Here is a 22,195-nt window from a genome sequence, read left to right on the forward strand (position 1 = left end):
TTCTGTTACGTGATTCATTGACAACGCCTGAACTAGCTAAAACGAGGGCATGACCCCCTGGTGCTACTACATCTGCCAGTTTACATGCACATGAATTCCCTTCAAAGCACTTAGAGATCAGGTTGGGCACAGGTGTTCTGCTAGGAAAACCAGATAGTGGTGGCTGGTGGTCTCCTGAGGTGTGCCAAGCAGGAGAGGAGGGGCAGTGGGGTTAGTTCTGTTGGAAAAAATAGATTATTTCCTGCCCAACATCATCCTCTATGTCTTGGAGCATGGAGTTGGGACTGGTGGCAGCAGGAGAGCACAATGCAGACTCTGTGCAGTGTCTGCCCTCCTGTCAGATGCAGAGGGTGCTTTGGAAAGCCTCATCCCAGAGCAGGCTGGGTTACTGCTGTGTATCTGTGTGGGAGGGTGGCTGGAAGCAGGTGTGCTTCCTTTCTAACATAATTATGTGGCCATGTAAAACTGCTTAGGAGTGCAAAAAGCAGAGGGCATTTTCTCCTTACGTTACCAGTAACATCAAGATGCTGCTGGTCTTGATCACTCTTTCTTCAGAGTACAACTAGACTTCTTCTGACTCACTAGAAATGTGGTATTTCCTAATCTGGTTAAACCTATAAGATGTTCGAGAGTCTTGTTAATTTTTCAATACTGTAAATTAGTTAGATATATGAGATTGAGAAATTGCAAACAAAATGCACCTTTACTGAAACAAAACTGGAAGGTGTGGTGGCACCTCAAGTTGTATACCCCACAGCTTTATCTTTTCTTAGGATCACATACCTCCTTTGTAGTTTGCTTGTTTAGATTGCCTGTGCTCTTTTTCTGAAACACTTCTTCCCACTTTGCATCATAAAAACTATTTGCTTACAAGCATGTAGTAAGCTCCCTTTGTTCCTTTTTCGACTTTCTACACTTTGATGTTGCCATGCCATTTTTTCTGAAAGGTTACAATTCCTGCATATGCGCATATCTTGGCATCAGTGTGTCGCCTTAGTCAGCCTATGTAAGTAACTACTTTGACTTTTGTTAATTTTTACTAATTAATAAATGAAGAGTCCTGATGATTTCATTAGGATTGCCTAATGAACGGTCCTAATAATCAAGGACTGTGCTCTGCCATTTTGAGAGAACTTTCTTATACTCAGGGTGCCATTTAGTTTTCCTGTAAAAGTGATGCTTATTATTATGCTGCTGTAACTTTCAGCATTCATAATGTGGGACAGAAGTGATCAGATGCTAAATTAATGCCTCTTAACCACCCTTTGCATTGTTCTCTTGTCTGTCGTTTCCAGTTCTTTTCCTTGTGTTATAATATGTGCTGCATAGGGGAAACACCCATGTGTTCCTCTCCCCGTTCCCTACCCCTTGCAAGCAGGCATTACAGAATAGCTTTTTATGTAAACCCACAATGTTTATTGATTTGAAAAGTTTTTGCTATCACATTATGCAAAGACGTACTGGTAGAAATTTGGCTGAATTTCAGTGTTCTGGCAAAATTGCCTGTACAGGTTTGGAGCAGAAGAAATACCAATACTTTAACTAATTACACAGTTTGATTGAGGTAAAAGCTGAGGCCCTTCACATGTGGCAATTAGAGAGGTCTTGTTAGTGGACCTGTATTATATACGCTCAGTGGAAGAATGGATGTGAACTGACTGGTCTGATTACAGGCTAATGCTTTTGTCTCTGTCAGAGGTTCCAGATGTAGTCTTAATTTTTCCAGCTCTGAGAAAGACTCCCCTTTACTTTGCAGCTTTAAATGTGCATGTGTATATTTGCAAGCTAAGAATGGTTCCTGTGATCTATAAACTTCTAATAAGATAAGATAGAGGTATAACTTAGTACCTTAACAACTGTAAGTTTAAAAACATAGGCAAACGCTGTGTTCCCAGTTGGGTGATGGTTTGTTTTTAGGTTTTTTTAACTTTTATTTTGATCTCCTTTTAAAATGGTGTTGATATCTGGTTGCATGCTTCATTTTATTGGCTAAAACCATGAGTTCTCAGTATTTTCTGTTAAAATACAGGAAATGTTAACAAAATATTTCCGATACTTTTATTAAAAGGCAGTTGTGATTTTGCTTTGCAGAGTTTATTGTTTATTTGAGGAAATTTTGATTGCACTGGTTTCAGCTTATCTGGTGCTTGTCCATAAGGTGACTCATCCTTTTCAATGTCTTCTGAGTGTTTTCTCAGAGGGTGTGGTGATATTGATTATTCTTATTACCTCTAACAAGGATTTTTTTTTAATGAAAAATTCTACTAGACTCTTTTGCTTCCACCTGAAATGCCTATCAGCTCTAGCAGATCTCACCTTCATATGCTTCATAATTACATTTCCTGAAGCAGCAGTCAGGCTTAAGGAAAGGTGGAGTAGCAGCAGCGCTTCCTTGTGCCTGTAACATCCTGCCCATAAAAGCAGGGAAATAGCTGTTTGGAAAGGAAAAAAGAACAACTTTTTGAACTTTCTGTTGTAAAGTCAACACATTCTCCCATTTGCTCCTTAAGAACAAAGCATGTAATCATTTTCCCCCTTCTCTGGTTTCCTGGTGGCCATTCTCCAGCATGGCAAAATAACTTGTGTTTGGAGTCAGGCCATGGCATCAGGTTGTAAGCAAGCAAACCCTGTTCTCCAGTGCAGCCTAATTGCTGTTCTCCTGACCTTTCCTCAGATTGAGAGTTTGTTTATCCAGCTTTTCCTGTGGGATATTCATTAACCATGTTCTGAAGTCTTCTGTTCACACCTCCCTTGAACGCCTACCGGTTGTGGCCTCCTATTCTCTTCTCTCTCCACTATGTCCTGCCAGTATTGATCTAAATAGCAATGCTGTCACTCTACTCTTTTGTTCATGGTATTAAAAAAAAAGTCTGAGTGTAACAACTGTCCTGCAATTCTGAAGTGATTCACTACTGCAGAATGGTCTGCTCAGATGCAGAACTGTGAGTTGATGAGAAGGGAGCAGCATGCTCACATGAGCACTGGAGATGTTAGTGGTGTAAACTGTCTGCTGACACATGGCACCAGGCTAGCACAGTGTTTGGGTAAGTTGGGACTTGTGCCATGAGGTGTTTATTGCACTGAAGTTCTCTCAGGCTGCAGACTTGGTTGATGCTTGTTTATATTATCTGTGGGGCGTTTTTAACCTGTGCAAAAATAAAACCCTGGCTTTCCCTTGCTAGTTCTTCTGTTTTCATTTTTTTTTTCTGTTCTTTTTCAACTGTAAAAAGAAAAAAAATCCCTTATTCATCCTATTTAAGAAAGGATTTATGGAAGCAATCCGCTGGCTGGTAGTGATTCTGTTACTGGATGAGGGCTGTGACAGCTGACACTGGTTTCTCAGACAGTGGTAGCATCTAACGGAGAAGCAGGCATATGGCTAAAAGCAGCTGTCTTTTAAATTGTCTCATCATTGGAGGCACCTGAATTCATTTGAAAGAAATTAATGTGTTGCGTGTATATTCTGGAAAATAAATTCATACTGAAACTGGGCAACAAGTGTATTTTTGCAAAAAGGGTTGAAACACAAATTGGTGGCAGTTTTAAATTTTTGCAATGGTAATAGTATGATTTGTCTTTCTTTTTAGAAAATGTGAGAGTTTTGGAGAAACTTGTCCTTTGTCAGTCTCACTCTGCTTGCAACTGCATTGGTTGGTAGCTTTAAATATGTGTGTGATAGATAAAATCCAGGTGGTAGAAAAACAAGAGCTTGAAACCCCCGAGAAGCGGGTTATCATTACTATGATGATGAGTTTATTCAAGGCATAATCTTGTTGACTCAATTGGTTGGTTTCCTCACCATGCAGAGATCTGAGGATTGAGTACCGTCTTAGCAGTGTGATCTTGAGGTCACTAGGACATAGGCTTTGGTGGGTGATGGCATGGGGCTGGAGGGCAGAGGTCCAGCAGCCAGCTGCCTTTACCAGTTTGTTCTCAGCTCGGCCATGAATGCTCTACTGCATCCCTCATCCACAAGATGAGAGGAATAACTTAAAATGAGGAGTTGAAGCAAAGAGTCCAAGACTGATCCAAGCCTTTTATTTTCCTTCTTACTGGAACAGCAACCAAATCTGAGTTCTGAAGTCTAGATATGTTCAAACTGGAATTCCACTCAAATTGAATGAAGGTGGAGAAAGAACTGAAAAGTTCCTGTTTGCTGCAGCTTTGCGATAATTGCCTAAGGGATTCTTATTTTTTTTCTTTCAGCATTTCACTTCCAAGGTTACAAAATAGAGGTAAAGGCAGAGGTTACAAAATAGAGGTAAAATCCTATCATTAAGTTCAATGGAAGTTTACACTACAGTAGTACATGGTCGCCTAGTTTGCCCCCATCCTTTTTTCTTTCTTGAATTTTTGCCAGATCAGTTCAAGCAGCAGTAAAGCTAATGATTACAGTATGCTGGTTTAGAAATGTCTTTTGGCTACTATCTGATTTTTAATAAAATGTGGTAATTAAAAGGCTGTAGCGAAGGGTACAGTCATTACAGTTTTAATTGTTAGTAAAATGTGCCAGGTGATTTAAATTTTGTGGAGCGTGAAAGAAGGAGGAAGTTTTTCATGCAGGCCAGGCTGTAGGGGTGCATCCTTTTGTCTGCACCATAAAATATCTAATTTGGATGTCTCTTTGAAGAGACTGGTTTTAATATTTCTGTGGAAACTCTGTAGAGACTTAATTGCACAAATTGCAGTGGGAGAGGTTGTGTTGTGTAAAAATATTTCCTATGGACTTACTTCATGAAAACCCAACTTGTTTTAAAGTAGAGCCACAGTCAGTGTAGACTGTTAGATTTTGGATGAAGTTAGTTTTTAGCTCTGTTTGTTTTGCATATACATAAAGCAGCAGTTACATAAGTTGGCTGTAATTGCATGTGATGGTTTTCTCATGATCATATTTAACATCCTAAGAAGATACTTCTGCTGCTTTGGCTTAGAAGTTGGGTATGTTACTGAAGATACCAGTGATTGCTTACAAGTTTGAGCATTCTCCGAGTCTGCCAAGGTTCTTGTTACAAGCTTTTCAGGCATTTCAAAAGCAGACTTCATTTGAAAAATAGATAGTTGTACTTCCTTAATTTTGTGGGGGTTTGATATGCATGTGTGGTAGAGGAGGGCATTTTCCCTTCAGAAAAGTTTCAAATGTGAGATCAGCACCAGAATGATAAAGACAGTAACAGTAACTTTTTGACTTTGAAGAACTGTATGTTCTTCAAAGTACTACATCCTCCCCATAACCCTGGCATTTTTTTGAGCAGACTGTTCATCTTTCTGAACATTTTTTCACTGTAGTGTCTATGATAAGGGAAAATTGTCGGGGTTGTTCTATATCCGAAGAGCCAATGTGTGATATTTTCTAGATGAGAATTGTTAGTGTGCATTTTTGAAATTTGTGTTTTTTCTTTTAAGTGGAACAAATCCAAACAAAAATTACTTGGTTGGTGGAACTGTTGTGATCATGTGCAGTTTCACCATTTCTGTCTAACATCAGCCCTAAAGCTTGGCCTGGTTACGAAGTTCTTGTCTTTTCTTGGTATAGGTTTTAAAAGTAATTTGGTTACACAATCTTAGAACTACCCCACCAAACCCAGGAAGGGAATGTTGTTCTAAAGATAAAATGGTGTTTGACGTGCGTGGCAAAAGCTGGCACATCACCCAGCTTCTGCTGAGACAAGGCCCACAACTGAGCTTGCTTCAGATGGGAAAGTGCTGGCAGTAAGTGCAGGGAGAAAACTGTGCCTTGGCCTGGCATGGGGCTCGCTTCCCCAGGAATGGCTGGTTGGTTTCCAATGTCAGCTTTAAAGGAAAATGGAGATAGTTGCATTTGAAGACCTGTCATTGTAAACAACCTCTTCCTACCTTCTGTTGTATGGAGTGTGTTGGATTCTTGCATTGCAGGGTCATATGCAAATAACGGCAGTGTAATAATCCAGAGCCCTAATGTTACTTAGTTGTTTGATCTCTACTTGTGTTAGTACCCTGGGCTTCAGACCATACTTAACTTTCAAGTACACTAAGTTTTCAATACAATATCCTGTATAAGCTTGTTTCCTAATAGTCTTTTAAAAGCTTGATTTTGTTGTATGGGTCATAGAGGCTGGTAATCCATTTTAGTTCATTAAACACCTTATGTGCTTAAATAGCCAGCAGTTAAAACTCACACTTTCTGAAGAGGAGACCTGAAGGAAATTATTTATTTCCTGTGGTACTTCTTACATGTAGTTTTACTGAAATTTGCAAAACTGAAACAGCTGTTAAATGTTATTTAAATAATGTAATGTATTTCTTTAAAACATGACATAGTCTGGAGAGAGGAAAATGTATAAATCTGTGTAAAATCTGTTGTGTCTTTAGGAACAAAATCTAATGCTGAGCCTGAGTTGCTATTATTTGTACAGTTGGTTTTCACTTTAAACAGATGACTGCTTTTTTGAAACTGGGTTGCATGCCAGTAGTTAAAGTACAACCATGTAGGGTACGACAGGCTTTGTAACTAGGGGTTTTCAGAGGTGATGTCATGATGAACTTAAATGAAACTTAAGCAACAATGTTAATGTCACCAACAAATATATTCAGTTTTCTAGCCTTCCTTTCACAATGCCTGAATATGAACTGTGTTCATATTGCCATATTGCTTCTGTTTGAAGGAAAATAATTTGTTAAAAGGAATAAAGGGAAGTTACAACTTTTGTTTTGTTTCTCTTCTACTTAAAAATATCCACCATATAAACATTTGAGTGTTTACATCAGAGGGGGCAGATGGAGCCATAATGTTTTACTTTGTCATTCATTGCTTTCATTTGCATGCCAAACCACGTGGTGATACTTGGTAAAAACTGAAAATAGTCAGAAAGTAACAAGTATTTATTAACTGTAATGCTTGTACCTTGTAAAATTGCGGTAAAATTATAAACTGTGTTGTTGCATGGGGATTTCTGTAACCACTATGGAAGGGAGACCACATTCCATCATGGATAAAAGTAAAGATTTTTTTATGGACCTGTAGCATACAGATTTATAAACAAAGAGCATCTAAGCTTTTGTGCACCTATGTCACAAGTTCTGATACAGGTCTGGTCCCCAAATCCCATTCTTGTGGTTAGTCTCCCTGCTGTAAAATGATTGAGAGGGTGGAACAACTGCCCTAGGAGAGACTGAGGAGTTCACGGCTCCTCTCTTTGGAGAGGGAAAAAAGGGTGTGTGTGACTGCGGTTTACAAGATCACAAAGGTGATAGAAAAGCTGAAAGTGAAACTCGAGTTTACCAGGTCTTGTCATATTAGGATTAAAGAGCATTCAATGTTTTTAACAGAAGTTATCTTCTATCTTAATAGAAGATCAGCTTAAAGCAGATGGCAGTACCTCTTCACCTCTGTCATGAATCTGTGGAACTTGCTGCCACAGGAGGTGTAGAGACAGGCAGTGTTGGCAGGTTCAGAAAGGGTTTATGTGCCTGCATAGGCACCAGGGCCATAAATGGACACTGAACAGACTCGGAAGGGAGGTGCCCTCTGAATTCCTGCTTCCACACTTGTGGATGCCAGCAGAGAGGCTGCAGAAAAGGCTCACGTGCTTGCTCAAAATAGCATTTGTTTTTGCTGTGTTGAAGGCAGAATATCAGGCTGGATGCCCTGTACACCTGACCTGGGAGGGTGCCACTTCTCTTGCTCTGTCAGCAGGACATGTTGTGGGCTGTTCTTGAACTCTCTCTTAATGGTCAGGATAATTGTTCAAACTCATGTCAGCCAAACCTGCTTAGAAAAACAAAATCTTTTCCTGAAAAAGGGACTGCTTCCTTGCCCTGTGTGCCACTGTGAGAGTGATCTCCCTAACTGCAGAAAGCAAAAGGTATTCAGGAAGATACGGAGATAATTCTGCCCACATCCATGCTGTCAGAAAAATTCCTCTTTCCCTGACCCAGAGAGCAACCTCATCTTGTTCAGGAGGACGCAAACATTTCAAGATTCAGCTGTGTGATAAGATTAATGCTTGGAGATACTTGGATGTTAACATTTCTTCTTGGCCACCCTGCCCCCAGTTGGTCTTCACACCTTTTTGGCTACTGGTGTCTCTGACTGGCTGTGTCTAGTGTCCCTGCTTGGTGAGTCTCAGGGTTTCAGATGAAGGAAGAGCACATATCTGGAGTTCAGGCTTGCCCGAGGATAGAAGGAGAAATCACTGTCACTGGGAAAGCTGCTGTGCTCCCAGGAGAGCTAGGATGAGGGAAGAAGTAAAATGCTTGTTTCAGAATAGTTTAATTGCAAGGTTTCAGTTTCTTTCTTTCCTGTAGGAGTGCTGTCAGGCTATAGGAAAGAGTGTTCTTTCTTGTAGGAGTAGCAACTGAGATCAGAATTCCATTTCTCTTGTTTCCTGTAGGCTCTGTTGGGCTTTTTTTGTTGTATGATAGCACTGTTACTTAAATCCTTTCTTTAATGCAAATGTGATGTAAGTAGGATTGCACTAGCTGTAATTTTTATGACTTTTTTTTTTTTTAACATTATTTAGGCTGAATTTCTCATTTTCAAACCCTCAGTGTTTTATTTAAAAAAATATTTCTGGACACAGTTTACAGCAAGATCATGACATCTTCATTCATCTGACTGAATCATGGTCACAGTATGTGTAGGATTAATGTGAAACATGAGAGCTGAGATAGGGACTGTTGTGTCTTTGAAGATTGCTTGAGTTCCCACAGGTCTTTGGTTCTTCAGATTTCTCATAAAAATGCTTTATGTATCTTCCTGGGATAGGTTTAACCTTTTGACCATTATATTTTCCTCTATCTCTCTAGCTGCAATAGTAAGAGGAGCTTGGTTTGTCATTCCTCAAGAGATGCTAATTTCTCAAAGTTTTGTGAAAATAACAGGTTGCACGGTAGACCTTTTTGTATCTCTCCATATATAGAAGACTGCAGTAGCAGTTTGGGGAAGCCAGGCATTTGACTCAAGGCAGGGATCCAGGCTTCATGGATGCAGGCTTCATGGTTTTGGAGTTTTCTTTCTTTGTGAAACTTTTTCTCAGCCTCATCCCATAGCAGCCTGTAGCTGTTGAGTTTATTAGTGCTTTATTACTGCATGCAGGACTAGGGTTTGGCAGCAATCGTAAGACTTAGGCTTCCATAAAGCCACTGATGTGATGTGATTCTTCTTTTTTGGACCACAAGTTGATTTGCAATACACTTTAATTGTAATTTGTGCCATTTTAGTTGTGTTTCTTGAGGATTCATGCTGAGCTAGTCTCATCTAGGGCTTTGCACTCGGCATAAATGTTACCAAGAAAGTGCTGCTTCTCTAAACATCTGTGCTACAATAAATGAGATGAGCATGGGGGGTGCGGGCAACAAAGAAATAACATTTTCTGCTCTTTTTCTTGTGAGGAAGCTCAACTGTGAAGAGGCATTGCATCATGAGCTCTAATGAAAGACCAGCTATTCCCCTTAGGAAAATGAAAGCACTTGCTTCATTTCCCTCTTACTGGCAGCTGTTGCTTAGGAATTCTGTTTGAGAATGAAATGCTGCTTTGGTTGATTTGAGAAATGGCTTTAATACAAATGGCTGCCAGTGGTGAGCACTGTAAGTGTTGTGAAGGACAGAAACATTTTCTTAAAAATTAATAGCTCAGACTAGAAAATTAGTGGTTTACACCCAAATAAATTATCTGCATGAGTTCTGGTGTATTCCACTGTGTCCTTGAGACCAGTTTTTGTCTTTCCCATCTGTGCTGGTCTGAAGAAGTGACAAGATCACATTAGCGTCAGGGAGTGGAAGGAGACGAGGAGCTCTGATGAGGAAAACATTTAATTGGACTGGGAGGAGAAACGGGTGTTGATGTGGCAGACAATACTGAGAATATAATTTGGTTAAGTGGTGGAAGAGAACCTAGCTCAGGTTCTATTCTATATATTTTATTTACTTTTTACAAAAAATAGCATGGAAATGTTTGTGCATTGTTTTATAGAGAAACTTCATTTTTTGAGCACTCAGAAGTGATATTGTTAAGCCTGGCAACATCTTGGTCTTGGCTGATGGAAGAAGACACAGTGTGAATTGCTCTGCTGGTTGTGCTCATACTTCACTCTACTGCTGTGACATATACAAGGATCTGTGGTTAGGAAACTCATTACCAGGCCTGATTTTTGAAGAAAGGCAGTTTCCCAATTCCCTGCGCTGTTGTGGGGTGTGTGCTGGGTGTCTTGTAGGGAGCCAGAGATGAATCAGCTGCATCTGAATCAGCCTGGAGATGAATCACGCTCCCCTTGTGCCTGAGCAGTGCACTGGCTTTGAGAAGCTGTGCCTAATCTCACCTCCAAGATGCTCTTGCTCCTTTGTTTAAAACAGCTGCCTTTGGAGCAATTGCTTTCCCTGAGCAGGTGTGGCTTCAACCACTTGGTGACCATTTCAAGAGCAAGATGTCAGAAGCACATTGTAAAGCATGGTAGAGATGAATGAAGTACTGCTCTTGTGTTGGATGACTCAAGGTCTTCACAGGTAATAAATTTACACATGAGATAACCAGGTGGAATTTGATCTGTCAGACAGAAGCAGGGTTAGCAGGGGACAGCTTTTCTTTTAGTGGGTCCTGTTATGAAGGACCTGCTATTTTCTGTGGGAAATGAGTTTGTCAAGTCTTCCTCAACCCACCGAAGTATGCTGTCAAAGAAGACTTTATTATTTTAACTTCTAATGTAGCTAGCAAAGCTGTATGGCAAAATTTAGGCACCAATGTATACTGAGAGCAATTCAGCCCCAGGAAAGTTGAAGAGAAAAGCCAGGAAAAAAAAACCCTGTCTAACATCTTATTAGCTTCTCTTTGCATATTGGCTAAATATAATTAGGAATATTAAAATATACAGGTGCCTCAAATCTGTGTATTCTGCTTTATGACATTCAGTGAGAGCAGCTGACCCAGTGAATCATGGTGGGCTGAGGTTTTCTTGTTCATAATAAACCCAGTGAGTTGTTCCTTTGTTGGCTTTCTGTTGGCAGCAGTCATGTGGGATTTACTGTCTCTGCAGTTTGTGTGACAGCAATGTGATTTTCTGTAAGTCCTGGTGTGTAGCTAGTGAGGAGGTTTTGTTTGCTTGGTTGAAGTTGTACCCTGATGAATGAGTAGTTGGAGTGTTCTGAGCTTTTTGTCTGGGCGCAGGATGGTATCACCAGATTAATTCATGAAGATATTGGTCTTAGGTTTCCAGTGGCATCGAGTTACTTCCTCTCCTGGGTCACATCTTCACTTTTCACTGCCTGTGGTCTTGATAGTGAAAGATGGAGGAGTAGGGTGAAAATGATGACTGAAGTAAACAGCACTTCTGCCTATTATGTCTTATATTTTTATTGAATGATTTTGGGTCCATTTGTTTGATTTAATCTCAGTAGTCCTCTTTGTATTCAGTTCAGAGATTTGCTATGAACTACATGCTGTTGAAGTTAATTAAGGCCCACACTGTGGTTGTTAGAAAACGAGTTGGAGGTACAGAACGCTCACTACAAAAGGAGGCAATCCCCGCTTTTGCGTAAACACACAGATGGGTTTTTTGTGGGCTTAATGAAGCTTTGACAAAATTGTCCAGCCTCTAGTGCTAGTGCAAGAAGGGAGACATTCCTGTGGTATGTTCACGTATGGAATCATATCTAACTCATGGGAGGGAATGACAGCTGTCCCAGTGAGGCCTTGTGGCTCACAGCTCTGCAGTGGAGCTGTACCTGGGATGGCTGACTACAATAGCATCACCAGAGCAAGTCTGTGGGAAATCAGCTGGCTTGGCTGCTGGGCTTCGATCCTGTGCTTGGATTTTGCTTGTCATGCCTGCTTCTATGGCAATCCACAGGATTAGAGTGATCTCGTGGGCTGGTGTCTTTTCTAAGCAGATCAAACTTCTGTGATTTTGGGAGAGCAGTATGAAAACTCTCCTGTGTGAAAATAGGAGAAAGTTTCTTGCTGTCTATTCATGCCCACCAATTCGCCAAGGTTTTTTTCCTTGTCCTTTTTTTTCACCTTAATAATGCATATAGATAATTTCCTAGATGTCAGCCTTGTGAACTTTACCCTGTGCCATTGCCATTAAAGGCAATAGGTTCTTTTTGTCATTACAGTTATTAAAAATTGGTTTCGTGGAATTAAATCTTAAGGTGCACAGAAGTTAATGTGGAGTGGTTGTTTGATTGTTTATTGCTTTTTTTAAAACAAAGGTTGATATTCCAACATAAGAAAGGTGAGGTTTTTTCCTCTTTCCTAGTTGGTGTTTTTGCTTAATAATAGCACATGTTGTGGGTGACTTCAGTAATCATGGTGACAGTTCCAACAGGGTAGGTACCTGCTTAAACAGTCAGAAATGAATTAATAATAAGCATTAAAGCTGAGGTGTCCAGTATTGGAATTTCAGTATCAATATTGTTAGTATATTGGAGAGGTATGAATTCCACAATGTGCTTGTCTCTGAGGTGAATCTTGGCTGGTATCCATGTGAAGGAGTTTGTCTGCGCTTACACTGACAGGGAATGTTGCAAGTTAAAGCTTGGGTTCTTGAAATGTATCATGTAGATGTCAGATAGAGGCCTGCAGACTGTTAGTTTCCTGTCCCTTTAGTATCCACTTTTTTTCCTTTGTGCCTCTTTTGTTTGCCCCCACATTGAATGCTATAAAGCTGAAAGAGCCTTTGGGGAGATGAAGTGGGCAGTTTAAATTCAGCTTTCCTTATTATTTGGGGCAGTTTGGGGCAGAGGGAAGATGGAAAACAGAAGGGCAAGAAGGCTTCATTTCTCTAGGGAGAATAGACTTGAATTCTGAAAACGTTCAGTAATTGGGTATTTGTAATATAGTAGGTGGGGTCTGGCAACTGTGCAAAATGCTGCACAATCTTAGAATTGTGCTTAAGGAACTAATGGCAGAGTTGTCTTTCACTGTGTTCCTTTTTTGCCTCAGTTTCCTGATCTTGAAATAAAGGTATGTTCTCAGGGTTATGCAGGAAATCAGTATCTGAGCTCAGATCAGAATTCAAGGTTTCTGGCTTCCAAGTTCTCCATTCAGACCACACCTTTCTTTTTATAGCTGTGGGAAAAAAAGTCTGCTCCAGCATGTCATTTAGTGAAATGCCATATAGAAAAAGCAAAACTAAGCCTAAAAGAGCTAAAAATATTTGATTTTAAATAAGGAGACAGAAAAAGTTCAGCAGATTCTTTCTGGCAAGCGGAACCTTACAATGCCACAGCAGATGTGCTCATCTTTGGGGTAGTGTCTGGAAAACTGAAGTGCCTGCAGAGATATGTGCTGAGTTGTGCTGAGTGGTGTCCAAGAGAGTGGGATATGGAACAGGCCACTGAAGTCAGGGAAGCCCTTCCTCAGGATTACATTACAGTGGAGTGTCTTTGGGAGGACAGATGGAACTGTGGCTTGGTTTGTGTGTAGGCTGAATGTGCTCAGGTGTTCTCTGAAAGCATCAAGGTTCTTCAAAGCTTCTTCCTTTTCTAATTGAAGCCTTGAATCATCAAAGCTGAGAGCTGAAACTCTTTCATACTATATATGGCATTTGTGCTAGTGGTAGAAACTGGAGTGTATTTATAACACTGGTTTGCTGCTGCGGGAATACAGATTGGGAACAAATGTTTGTTTGGAAAAAATCCAATTCCAGGGTCTTCTTTTACTGCTGCACGTGAAATCCACAGCAACCTTGTAAAAGCAACAGTTGAAAAATCTTAATAGGGCCTTCCCCATGGAAAAAACCATGCAATTGGTGTAACATTATGTATATGGAGAGTTACTTCTGATAGTTTATGTAGTAGGCAGTGACCCTGTATGTAACATCCCCTCTGTCACATTGGAATGTAGGGATGCTGTCGTGTTGTTGTCACACACTGGGATTGTTGGGGTTACTTGCTAGGACGTGCTGCTGTTTTCAGATGTACTCTTTTTTTCCTTCAGAAATACCCTACTTGTGCCCCAAGTAATATTTAACGAAAATTTTAAATGTTCTTAACAGGATAGCATAGCATTGACTTGAGAAAATCAAGCCATAAGCTGAGCTGAGCTGTCTTGCATACTGCTGCAAAATATTTGAAGGAAAACAGTTGTCAACAGAAGGGCACAGGTGTCTTTGGGTGTGTTGATTAAACCATCTCCATGCCATCTCCCTTCAGTCCTAGTGTTCTGTTTGATTTGCTTAATGTGTTAAACCTTTCTGTTGCTGCACAGCTAATTACTGTTATGTTGAGCCTCTGTGGAATGATTACCATTTGGACTAAATGTTTGTATCCAGAATCATAAAATAGTTTATTTTATATTGTGTGTTTTAAAACTGCTGTCTTGTTTTTGAAGGATGTTCAGAAGGAGAGAGAACCGCATGTTTATCTCAGCAAAGAAGAAGTTAAAGAGAAGATACAAAGCTATAATTCATCTGTCACTGATAAACTAAAGATGACCTTGGTAAGCTTTGCATAGAATTCCTGTAATTTTTAATGTTGAGTTGTAGCTTTGTAGTGCATTGTGAATTGTTTTATTCTCAGCATCTTACATATGAAACTCTCTCTGTTTAGATGGTTTTCTAAGAGACTTTTCCTTAGACTGGCAAATTAAATCTCATGTCTGAAATGCTTTTTATCCCTGTAGCTCTTTTACATGGACTAAAACAAAGTGTTGTAAAAACAAACTGATGTAATTTGAAATGTGTTTGAGGTAAACTATCTGCTGACACTAAGGTGTACATTTGTCAGAATAATCTTACAAATTCTGAAAACATTCAGATGGTAAAAATGAAGGTATATTTTTCTTGTTTCTGAAGATAAACTTTTGTCAGATTTCTTTGATAAGTATGCTCAAGCAGTGATAAAAGTTAAAACGTGCAATATTTATTATAGGGTCCTTAACTTTCAGAGTAGTCATACAGGTTTTCAGCATGAAGAGACTTTCTTCCCCCAGAAAACATAGAAATTACAAACTGAAATATTCAGTAAGGTTTGATTGGCTTTGCTATTTTGTCTTTCAAGAGCAACTGAAATAAACAATTTCAGATGTTAATTGGATTGGCATTTATTCTGGGGTTTTGCCTGGGTTTTTTTGTAGTTTTTTGGTTGGTTTTTTTTTTTAGTTTTTGTTTGTTTGAGTTTTTGAAAGGGTTTGTTTGGTTGGTTTTTTGTTTTCTTGTGAGTTTTTTGGTTTTTGGTTTTTTTTCAGTTGGTTAGGTTTTTTTTTCAACATGATTTGACCATCTGAATACCTCAGACTAAATTGACAAAGACACCTAAAATGTGGGAGATAATTTATGTATTTCCACATTAAATCTGTTGCTAAAGATGGGTGTTAGTGATCTTTTTCACTTCATAGTTCTCTCCTAAAGTGAAAACTTATCTCTGTATGTTGTACCTTTTTTTTGATGAGGGGCTAATATAATTCAGCAGTTATTATTAAAAAAAATTAATACTCAGTAGTTATTAATAAGAAAAACTAATGTTCAGAAGATATACCAGAAAGAATAACTGTCTGAGTTATGAAAACAATACCTTTCCTGTGAGATATCATGTATTGCAGTGGTATTTAAGTAGTGCTCACTGTGAGCATTTTCATGTGCCTGCTGCACTGCTGTGCCACAGGTGGTCACTGCTGATGATGATTTGAACAGTTCAGGCCTTTCCTTCGTTGCAGAACGCCAATGGGATTTACACTGGCTTCATCAAGGTGCAGATGGAGCTGTGCAGACCCATCACTGTGCAGTCCTCCCAGGGCCAGGGCAGGTGTGCTCCCAGCAGCCAGGAAACTGCTTTCTACCTGCCCGACGGCTGCGTGAACACCCTGCACATCAGCAGCACCAACACCGTCCGGGAAGTCATCGAGGCCTTGCTCAAGAAGTTCTTTGTGGCTGACAACCCTGCTAAGTTTGCACTTTATAAACGCTGTCACAAGGAAGATCAAGGTATAAACTGAGCTTGTGGCATTTTGGTCCTGGAAGGGTTTGGGGAGGGAGTTGTGTTATAGTAATACTTGAAATAAGCAAGGGGGAGGAAGTCAGATAAAGGGGGGTAACAGTCTGCCTACCTTGTCTTATTTTCTGTATGTAAAGTAGCATGGTAAGACAGTAAAAGACTGGGGGTGTTTCAGGATAATTCATCCAAGACAAAGTCACCTGCTAAAACATTACACAGATCTCCTGTGCTTTGCGCTCCATTTTATTTTATTTTATTTTATTTTATGCCCTTATCAGGTCCTAAATTTCAGCTGGCCTGATACACTGCAGAGTTGTGAGATGAAGTTACAGGCCAGGTTTTTAAAAAGATAAGCCATGGTGTGTGTGATGCATGAGGTACTGGCACTGGCAGACCGCTCTCGAGGTGACGGCCATGGGCACGTGTTGTGCTCACGTGTTAGTGCATGTGGCTGTCCCTGGGCACTGGCTGCTGTTAGGAGTTTGTTCTAAGTTGTGATGGAAATACCAGAAGATGGAAAAGGGTTTTTTTTAGGGAAAGGTGCATTTTGCCAGTCTTGTGTTCTTGCACTTAAAACCTGCCTTCCTTCCATGGACGCTGAGAGCAGTTTCAGTAGTTCAGATGTTTCTGACTGTCAGGCAAGCAGAGTTGTCTTTTAGACTTAGTGTGTGAAATTTTAAGTGGAGAACTTAAATCAGAACAGTGATACACAGCTCTGATGTCATAAACGCTTAGGGCAACAGATCTGTGTGTTGTATTTTTTCTTGTGGGTTATTTTTCCCCCCGCCCTGCGTGTACTGTGTTGACTAGAGACCATTTCATTCCTGTGTAAATGCAGTGTTGCACTGTCACCATCAGTCACCTGCTCAGCTCCTCCCTAAAACTCACTGCTCAAAACCAGTATGTAGAGTGATAGATAAACAGTGTGTAAATTTTGGCTACACATGCATCTTTCCAAAATTTTTTTAGCATTAGCTAGCGTTAGTCATTCCAAGTGTTTGAATCGTTGTTGGTAAAGATGGTAATTACTGTGGTTTCCTTCTCCTGCAGTTTATACCTGCAAGCTGTCAGACAGAGAACATCCCCTCTACCTGCGCTTGGTGGCAGGCCCCAAAACAGAGATGCTCAGTTTTGTTCTACGCGAGCATGAAACTGGAGAAGTCATGGTATGTCACACTATCCTGGGTCAGCGTTTGTGTAACCTCCTGGATGAGTGGCCTTCTGTTTGAGCTGTGCTGACCAGGCAGATCAGTTTTTGGAAGCAGACTTTTTCCCCTGTTAATTTCCTTTGTGCCTTTTGTAAACATTTCATTTGCGGTTAGATTGACCTGTTCTTACTTGCAGAAGAAAAAAACTAACTGAAAGAGTAAAATATTTTCAGATGCCCTAAGATTTTCAAGGAAGGTGCCTGATACTGTTTCAGTTGGAAAGTGTCTACAGTGTCTAAGGTTTTGTTTGGAAATACTGCATCTACAAAAGATGTATGAATTTTCTGTTCGTCTCATCCATTCTTTGCTGTCTTTGTCTTTCCAGTGGGAAGCTTTTAGTATTCCTGAACTGCAAAACTTCTTGCGCATACTGGACAAAGAGGAGAATGACCAACTGCAGAGCTTGAAGAACCGCTATGCAGCTTACAGGGGCAAGCTTGAAGAAGCCCTTCGTGGGGTGCTGAAACCTGGTTAAAAAGGGGCCAAAGGACACTCAGGAAAACGCACGCTACCAAATGTCAATAGAGCATGCCAAACCCAACGTACAAAGAGCAGCAGAGAGTAGTTTTCTTTATTCAGAAGACTGTTTTGTGATGCCAGGGTAGACTTAGTTCCATAAGCCAGGTCACTTAGCATCTTGCACCCGCAAGTAAGGGATTCTGCATGTTTGTACATCAGTTTGCAACCCTCTGTGTGCCTAGAGAGTTTCCCAAGTTATCTTGGTGCAAGCTGTGAAACTGTAAGCAATTTCCTAGGATGCTATGAAATAATACCTTTTTTTTCTTCTTTGCTTAATGGTATCTTTACAAGTAAGGATGTGCAAATTGATGGGTTAAAAAAATATTATTAAAGCCATTTGGATGAGAATTAGAGCACTATCTTAGAGATGAAATTGATTTGCACTACCTTTCTGTTTTTGAATAGTTACTGTATAATTTGTGAGAGAACTGTTATAGGTGGAAAGCTTATGAGATCCTGTGGTTTGTACTGTGAAATTGTGGAAAGCTTTTAAGTGGTCTTCATAAAGAAAGTAAAGAGAAGGTGGAAAAGAAGGTAAGAGTTGGGGGAGAACTCTAATAGCTGACGGGAGGTTTTAAATGAAAATAGTATTTACACAGAGGAAAGTTGGAATACCAATTCTACAAGGTTAAAGTTTTAGTATGTTTTGATATTGTGAATAAGTTTTATGGTTTTTAACTGTGTAAATCCACACTGGAAAAGAAATAAAGAGAATAGAAATAGTGGGAAGGAACGAGAAGCAAAAGCTAAGTAAGAATGGAAATGGAGCTGCACATACAGGTCCCTTTTGGAGAAGCTGATTCCATAAAGGCATAGTCAGGGTCTGAAAAGTGTGGCAAACCTAAAAAGCTGCTACTTGAATTCTGAAAAGTGGTCCACGTCTCAGATAACTCCGTGAGCAATACCTGCCTAGTGAGGGTGCAGACATAAGCTACAACTACCGATGCATTTGATTTTTATTGTAAGTCAGGTCTTTCCTCTGGCCCAGTGATCCATTTTTAGGCTGGATAATCTTGAATTACCATATCTGAAAGACAGAAATAGCTTCCTCTGCTTCTTTCTTTGTTAAAAGCTCAGTCAGGCAAAGAAAGTAGAATTTCTTATTCACATTTCTAGCCCAGCAGAACGTTAACATTTATTGTCTATTTTGGTGACTGAGATTAGTAACTCTTGCTTTTAATAATTCAAAAGTTTTTTTCCTTATGGTTTTAAACTCTTATGATTATCAAATTCTGCGGACTGCTGATTTACTTGATTTAAAAGTAGGGAAAATGTAGCAGGAAAACTTTTTACTTTAGTGTAAATATAGTTGTTGTTCTTTCAGAGTTATTTATCTAAAAAAAAAAGCATGATCAAAAGAAACCAAAGAAGTGGGTGTGCAATAGAAGCATGGAAGCATGAGGCAGATTTGAGTGACTGATATTGTAGTCATTATCATGCCAGAGAGGACATGAGTTATGTACTGGGGGGTGGGGGAGTGGAGGAGTGCTAAGGATTGAAGAGCAGCAGAACTTGTGGTGGGGTTTTTCCCCCTCTGTTCTTAATGTGTTCGATTTAAATTCCCAAGGAATTGTTAAAACTTTGGTGACATCTAATGGATACTGTGTGAAACTCCAACATGCTTCTGTTCTTCCCTTTAATTTTATGTAATTGTGCCTTTGTTTCCTTTACTTAGTAAGATTCTTTTTAAAACTCTTTACAAGGTTTTTAGGTAAAAAGAATTTGCAAGCTTATGAGACAATCATAATGTTTTAAAGAGTTAAGAGAAATTAAGAGTAGGACTAACTATAAAATATATCTAAGGCATATCTTGTTTGTTTTTTTAATTTCACATGTAACATTGTAGTGCATGTGTGAGTTAGTAACATTATCCTCAAGTGAGACACTTTATAATGGTTCAGGGAATGCTTTTGTGTTTTGTTACAATTTGTTTTTCTAGGAATGTAGCAGTGTGTTGGTGGGTATTCTGTTAACATCTTAATTTATGTTTCTGCCCATAGCTATGTAATCATTGCATAACCGCTGTCAATATTGAACCATTTGTTGCTCAGATTTAAACACTGTTTGAGTTTTAAAGTTGAGTATAAAAATATGTGAATTTTGGTTTTACTTGAACTAAACTGTCAGTCTTTTAAGTTGGCACATCTTCATTTACTTTAGCCAAAACCTCAATCAGTGTTGTATGCACTATGAGTCTTGATTTGGGGGGAAGGGGAAGGGGGTGGGGGACCAAAATAAAACTTTTATTTTAATTTTGTCTTAGTCCACAGTTAATTATTGTAAGATGTCATGTGTGGAGTTAATTTTCTTCTTTTTTGTTCTACACACTGGCAGTTACAGCAGCTTTAATTTAAAAGAAATGGTCATGCCTGGTCAGTTTTATCTTTTTTTAATTTTAGCATCAAATTGAATTGTCAGAGCTTTTGTTGCAAAACTGTTTTCTTGTCATTATATGATGGTACCAGAATGACTAAATGATGAGGGAGGGGGAATGCAGGGAAACATTAAAATATATGTCTTTAAATACAAACATTTAAACTATTTATAATTTTAACAAGCTTAGTTTTATTTTTGTAGGGAAGTTTTTATTCCCCTTAAAGTTATTACTGAAATGGCAAAAAAGTGATGGTTCCATTATTAAAGCTGAAGTTGGCAATACTTGGTTACGTGACGTGAGTTTGGTTTTTCCTTTACCTGGCGATGTGTTATGATTGTTTTGAGGCCAAATGGATTTCTGTGTAAAGCAGCAGCGAGTCCTGTGGGCAGGCAGAGCTGGCCTTTGGCCTAAAGGAAGGTTTGCCTGGGAGAGAGGGAGGGAGGGGAGCTGGGGGTTGTGGGGCTCGGGGAGCTGACCCCTCCGTCGGGGGAGCGCAGTGGTGCTGGGTGGGACAGCCCACGGGCGAGTGGTTTCCTTTCTGTTAAAAAACACATTGCAAAAATGAGGCAAATACACCAAAACAGGAGGTGATACCCCAGCCCTCTCTCCCCAGGAACTGCTTTTTACTCCTTTGTATCTTTATTGGCTTTTTAGTGGTTTCCTTTGGTAACATCCATGTTTAGTTTTACGGTTACTTATTCTGTGTTTCATAGAAGTGGTTTATTCCTCCCTGATTTAATTGGTAGAAGGGAGCTGCTGAGCTGTTTGCTTTGGTCTCTGTGGCACTTCCCTGGGCACCCTGGCCCCGCAGCAGAGGAGATGGCAGTGGCTCAGCAGCACCTTGAAGGCTGGTTTATGTGAGACCTCATGGCTGGTGTGTGCAACAGCCCCACTGCAGAGTGCTTGCACTTGGCAAGGCCTGCAAATGACAAGTGCTTCAGCACTCAGCCAGGGTGGGATGGATAAAAGCCTTAAAGATACTGGAGGCAGCAAAGCTGCTGACCACACAAGTCACTGGGCTCTGCCTGTGGCAGAGTTGTCTACTACACCTCAGCAGAAGAAATCTCATGTGTTTTGGCTGGATCAGGGGCAGAATCATCCATCTGGAGACTGATGAGTTCAGTGTGGAGGCAGAGCAGGACAGCAGCACTGTCTGTGGAAGCAGTTGGGCCACTCCTCTCCGTGGCAGGGATCAGCAGATTGTCAGTCTGCTCTATCTTCCTGCAGGCTGAATTTTTAGCTCTGAAATTTTTGAACATTTGCAACAAACCCCACCAGACCATTCCCTTCCTCCCCTCTTCCTGTATGTGCGTGAGTATAGAACAGTTTTCTTTCTTCCCAGGTTCCCAGCATGGGGATTTCCAGCTGCAGTTCTTGCAAATTTTGTCAGCATTCACTTTTTACCATCTCCCATTGAGCTAGAACCATTCAGGTACGTTTTGCTCCTTCATTTTAATGTTCAATGGCATGCTTGTGTTTGTTGGGAAATAACTGTGCTTTCAAAACTTTCCCTACACTTTTCATCTTGCAGGAGCGTATAAATTACACTATTTAAGTTCATACACAGAAAAAAATCGTTTCTCCTATAAAACTGCAAAATAGAAACACTTTTTTTAATAAGTGAGTTTTGAGCAAAACAGTGCTGACTAGTGCAGTGTTCATACATTCCCAGAGGGAGATTTGTTAGTATACCTCAGACTAATGATAAGGAATAAAACAGTCAAGGATTATGGCAATTTTGTGTTTGTTTCAGAAAATAAAGACTCATGAATGTCTGTATACTTTCAGGCTTGGGCCTGAAAGCTCCACAGAATCCTTAATTTAGTCTGAAGTACCACTTTTAACAAATTGTTTAAAAAAATAAGTCAATACCTTGTTACTAGTATCTCTGGAATAAAGTCCTATTACTTCAACTAACTTTCTAGTCCAATGTTGTTTTGTTTCTTACATCTACTGTATAATTAATTTGGTGCCATTTTGAGACTTCACCTCTTGCCTTAGTTGGATCAAGTGAATAAAAAGCTGCAGGTCATTCTTACAGGACATCTGAAAGGTTCAGAGTCTCTTACTCTTGATGATGAAGGCAAGTGAATGACTTCCAAATGGGTAAAGTTATGCATCTGCTACATCTGCTCGGTCAAGAAGCGGGGACTGTGTTGAAAATTCAAACCAGGTAAGAAGAGACAC

General features: G+C 39.9%; 1 protein-coding gene across 1 annotated transcript in view; it reads left to right on the forward strand.

The window, feature by feature from the left end:
• Positions 1-20,814, forward strand: part of RASSF3 (Ras association domain family member 3) — a 53,403-nt gene extending 32,589 nt beyond the window's left edge. Inside the window, exons 2-5 of the mRNA XM_084206135.1 lie at positions 14,304-14,411; positions 15,627-15,894; positions 16,955-17,070; positions 17,438-20,814. Coding sequence (XP_084062261.1) covers positions 14,304-14,411; positions 15,627-15,894; positions 16,955-17,070; positions 17,438-17,587 — 642 coding nt within the window. The 3' untranslated portion in view covers positions 17,588-20,814. The remainder of the gene's footprint in view (positions 1-14,303; positions 14,412-15,626; positions 15,895-16,954; positions 17,071-17,437) is intronic.
• The last annotated feature ends 1,381 nt before the right edge of the window (positions 20,815-22,195 follow it).

This window comes from Fringilla coelebs, assembly GCF_963513975.1.
Source record: "Fringilla coelebs genome assembly, chromosome: 5".
Taxonomy (NCBI): Eukaryota; Metazoa; Chordata; class Aves; order Passeriformes; family Fringillidae; genus Fringilla; species Fringilla coelebs.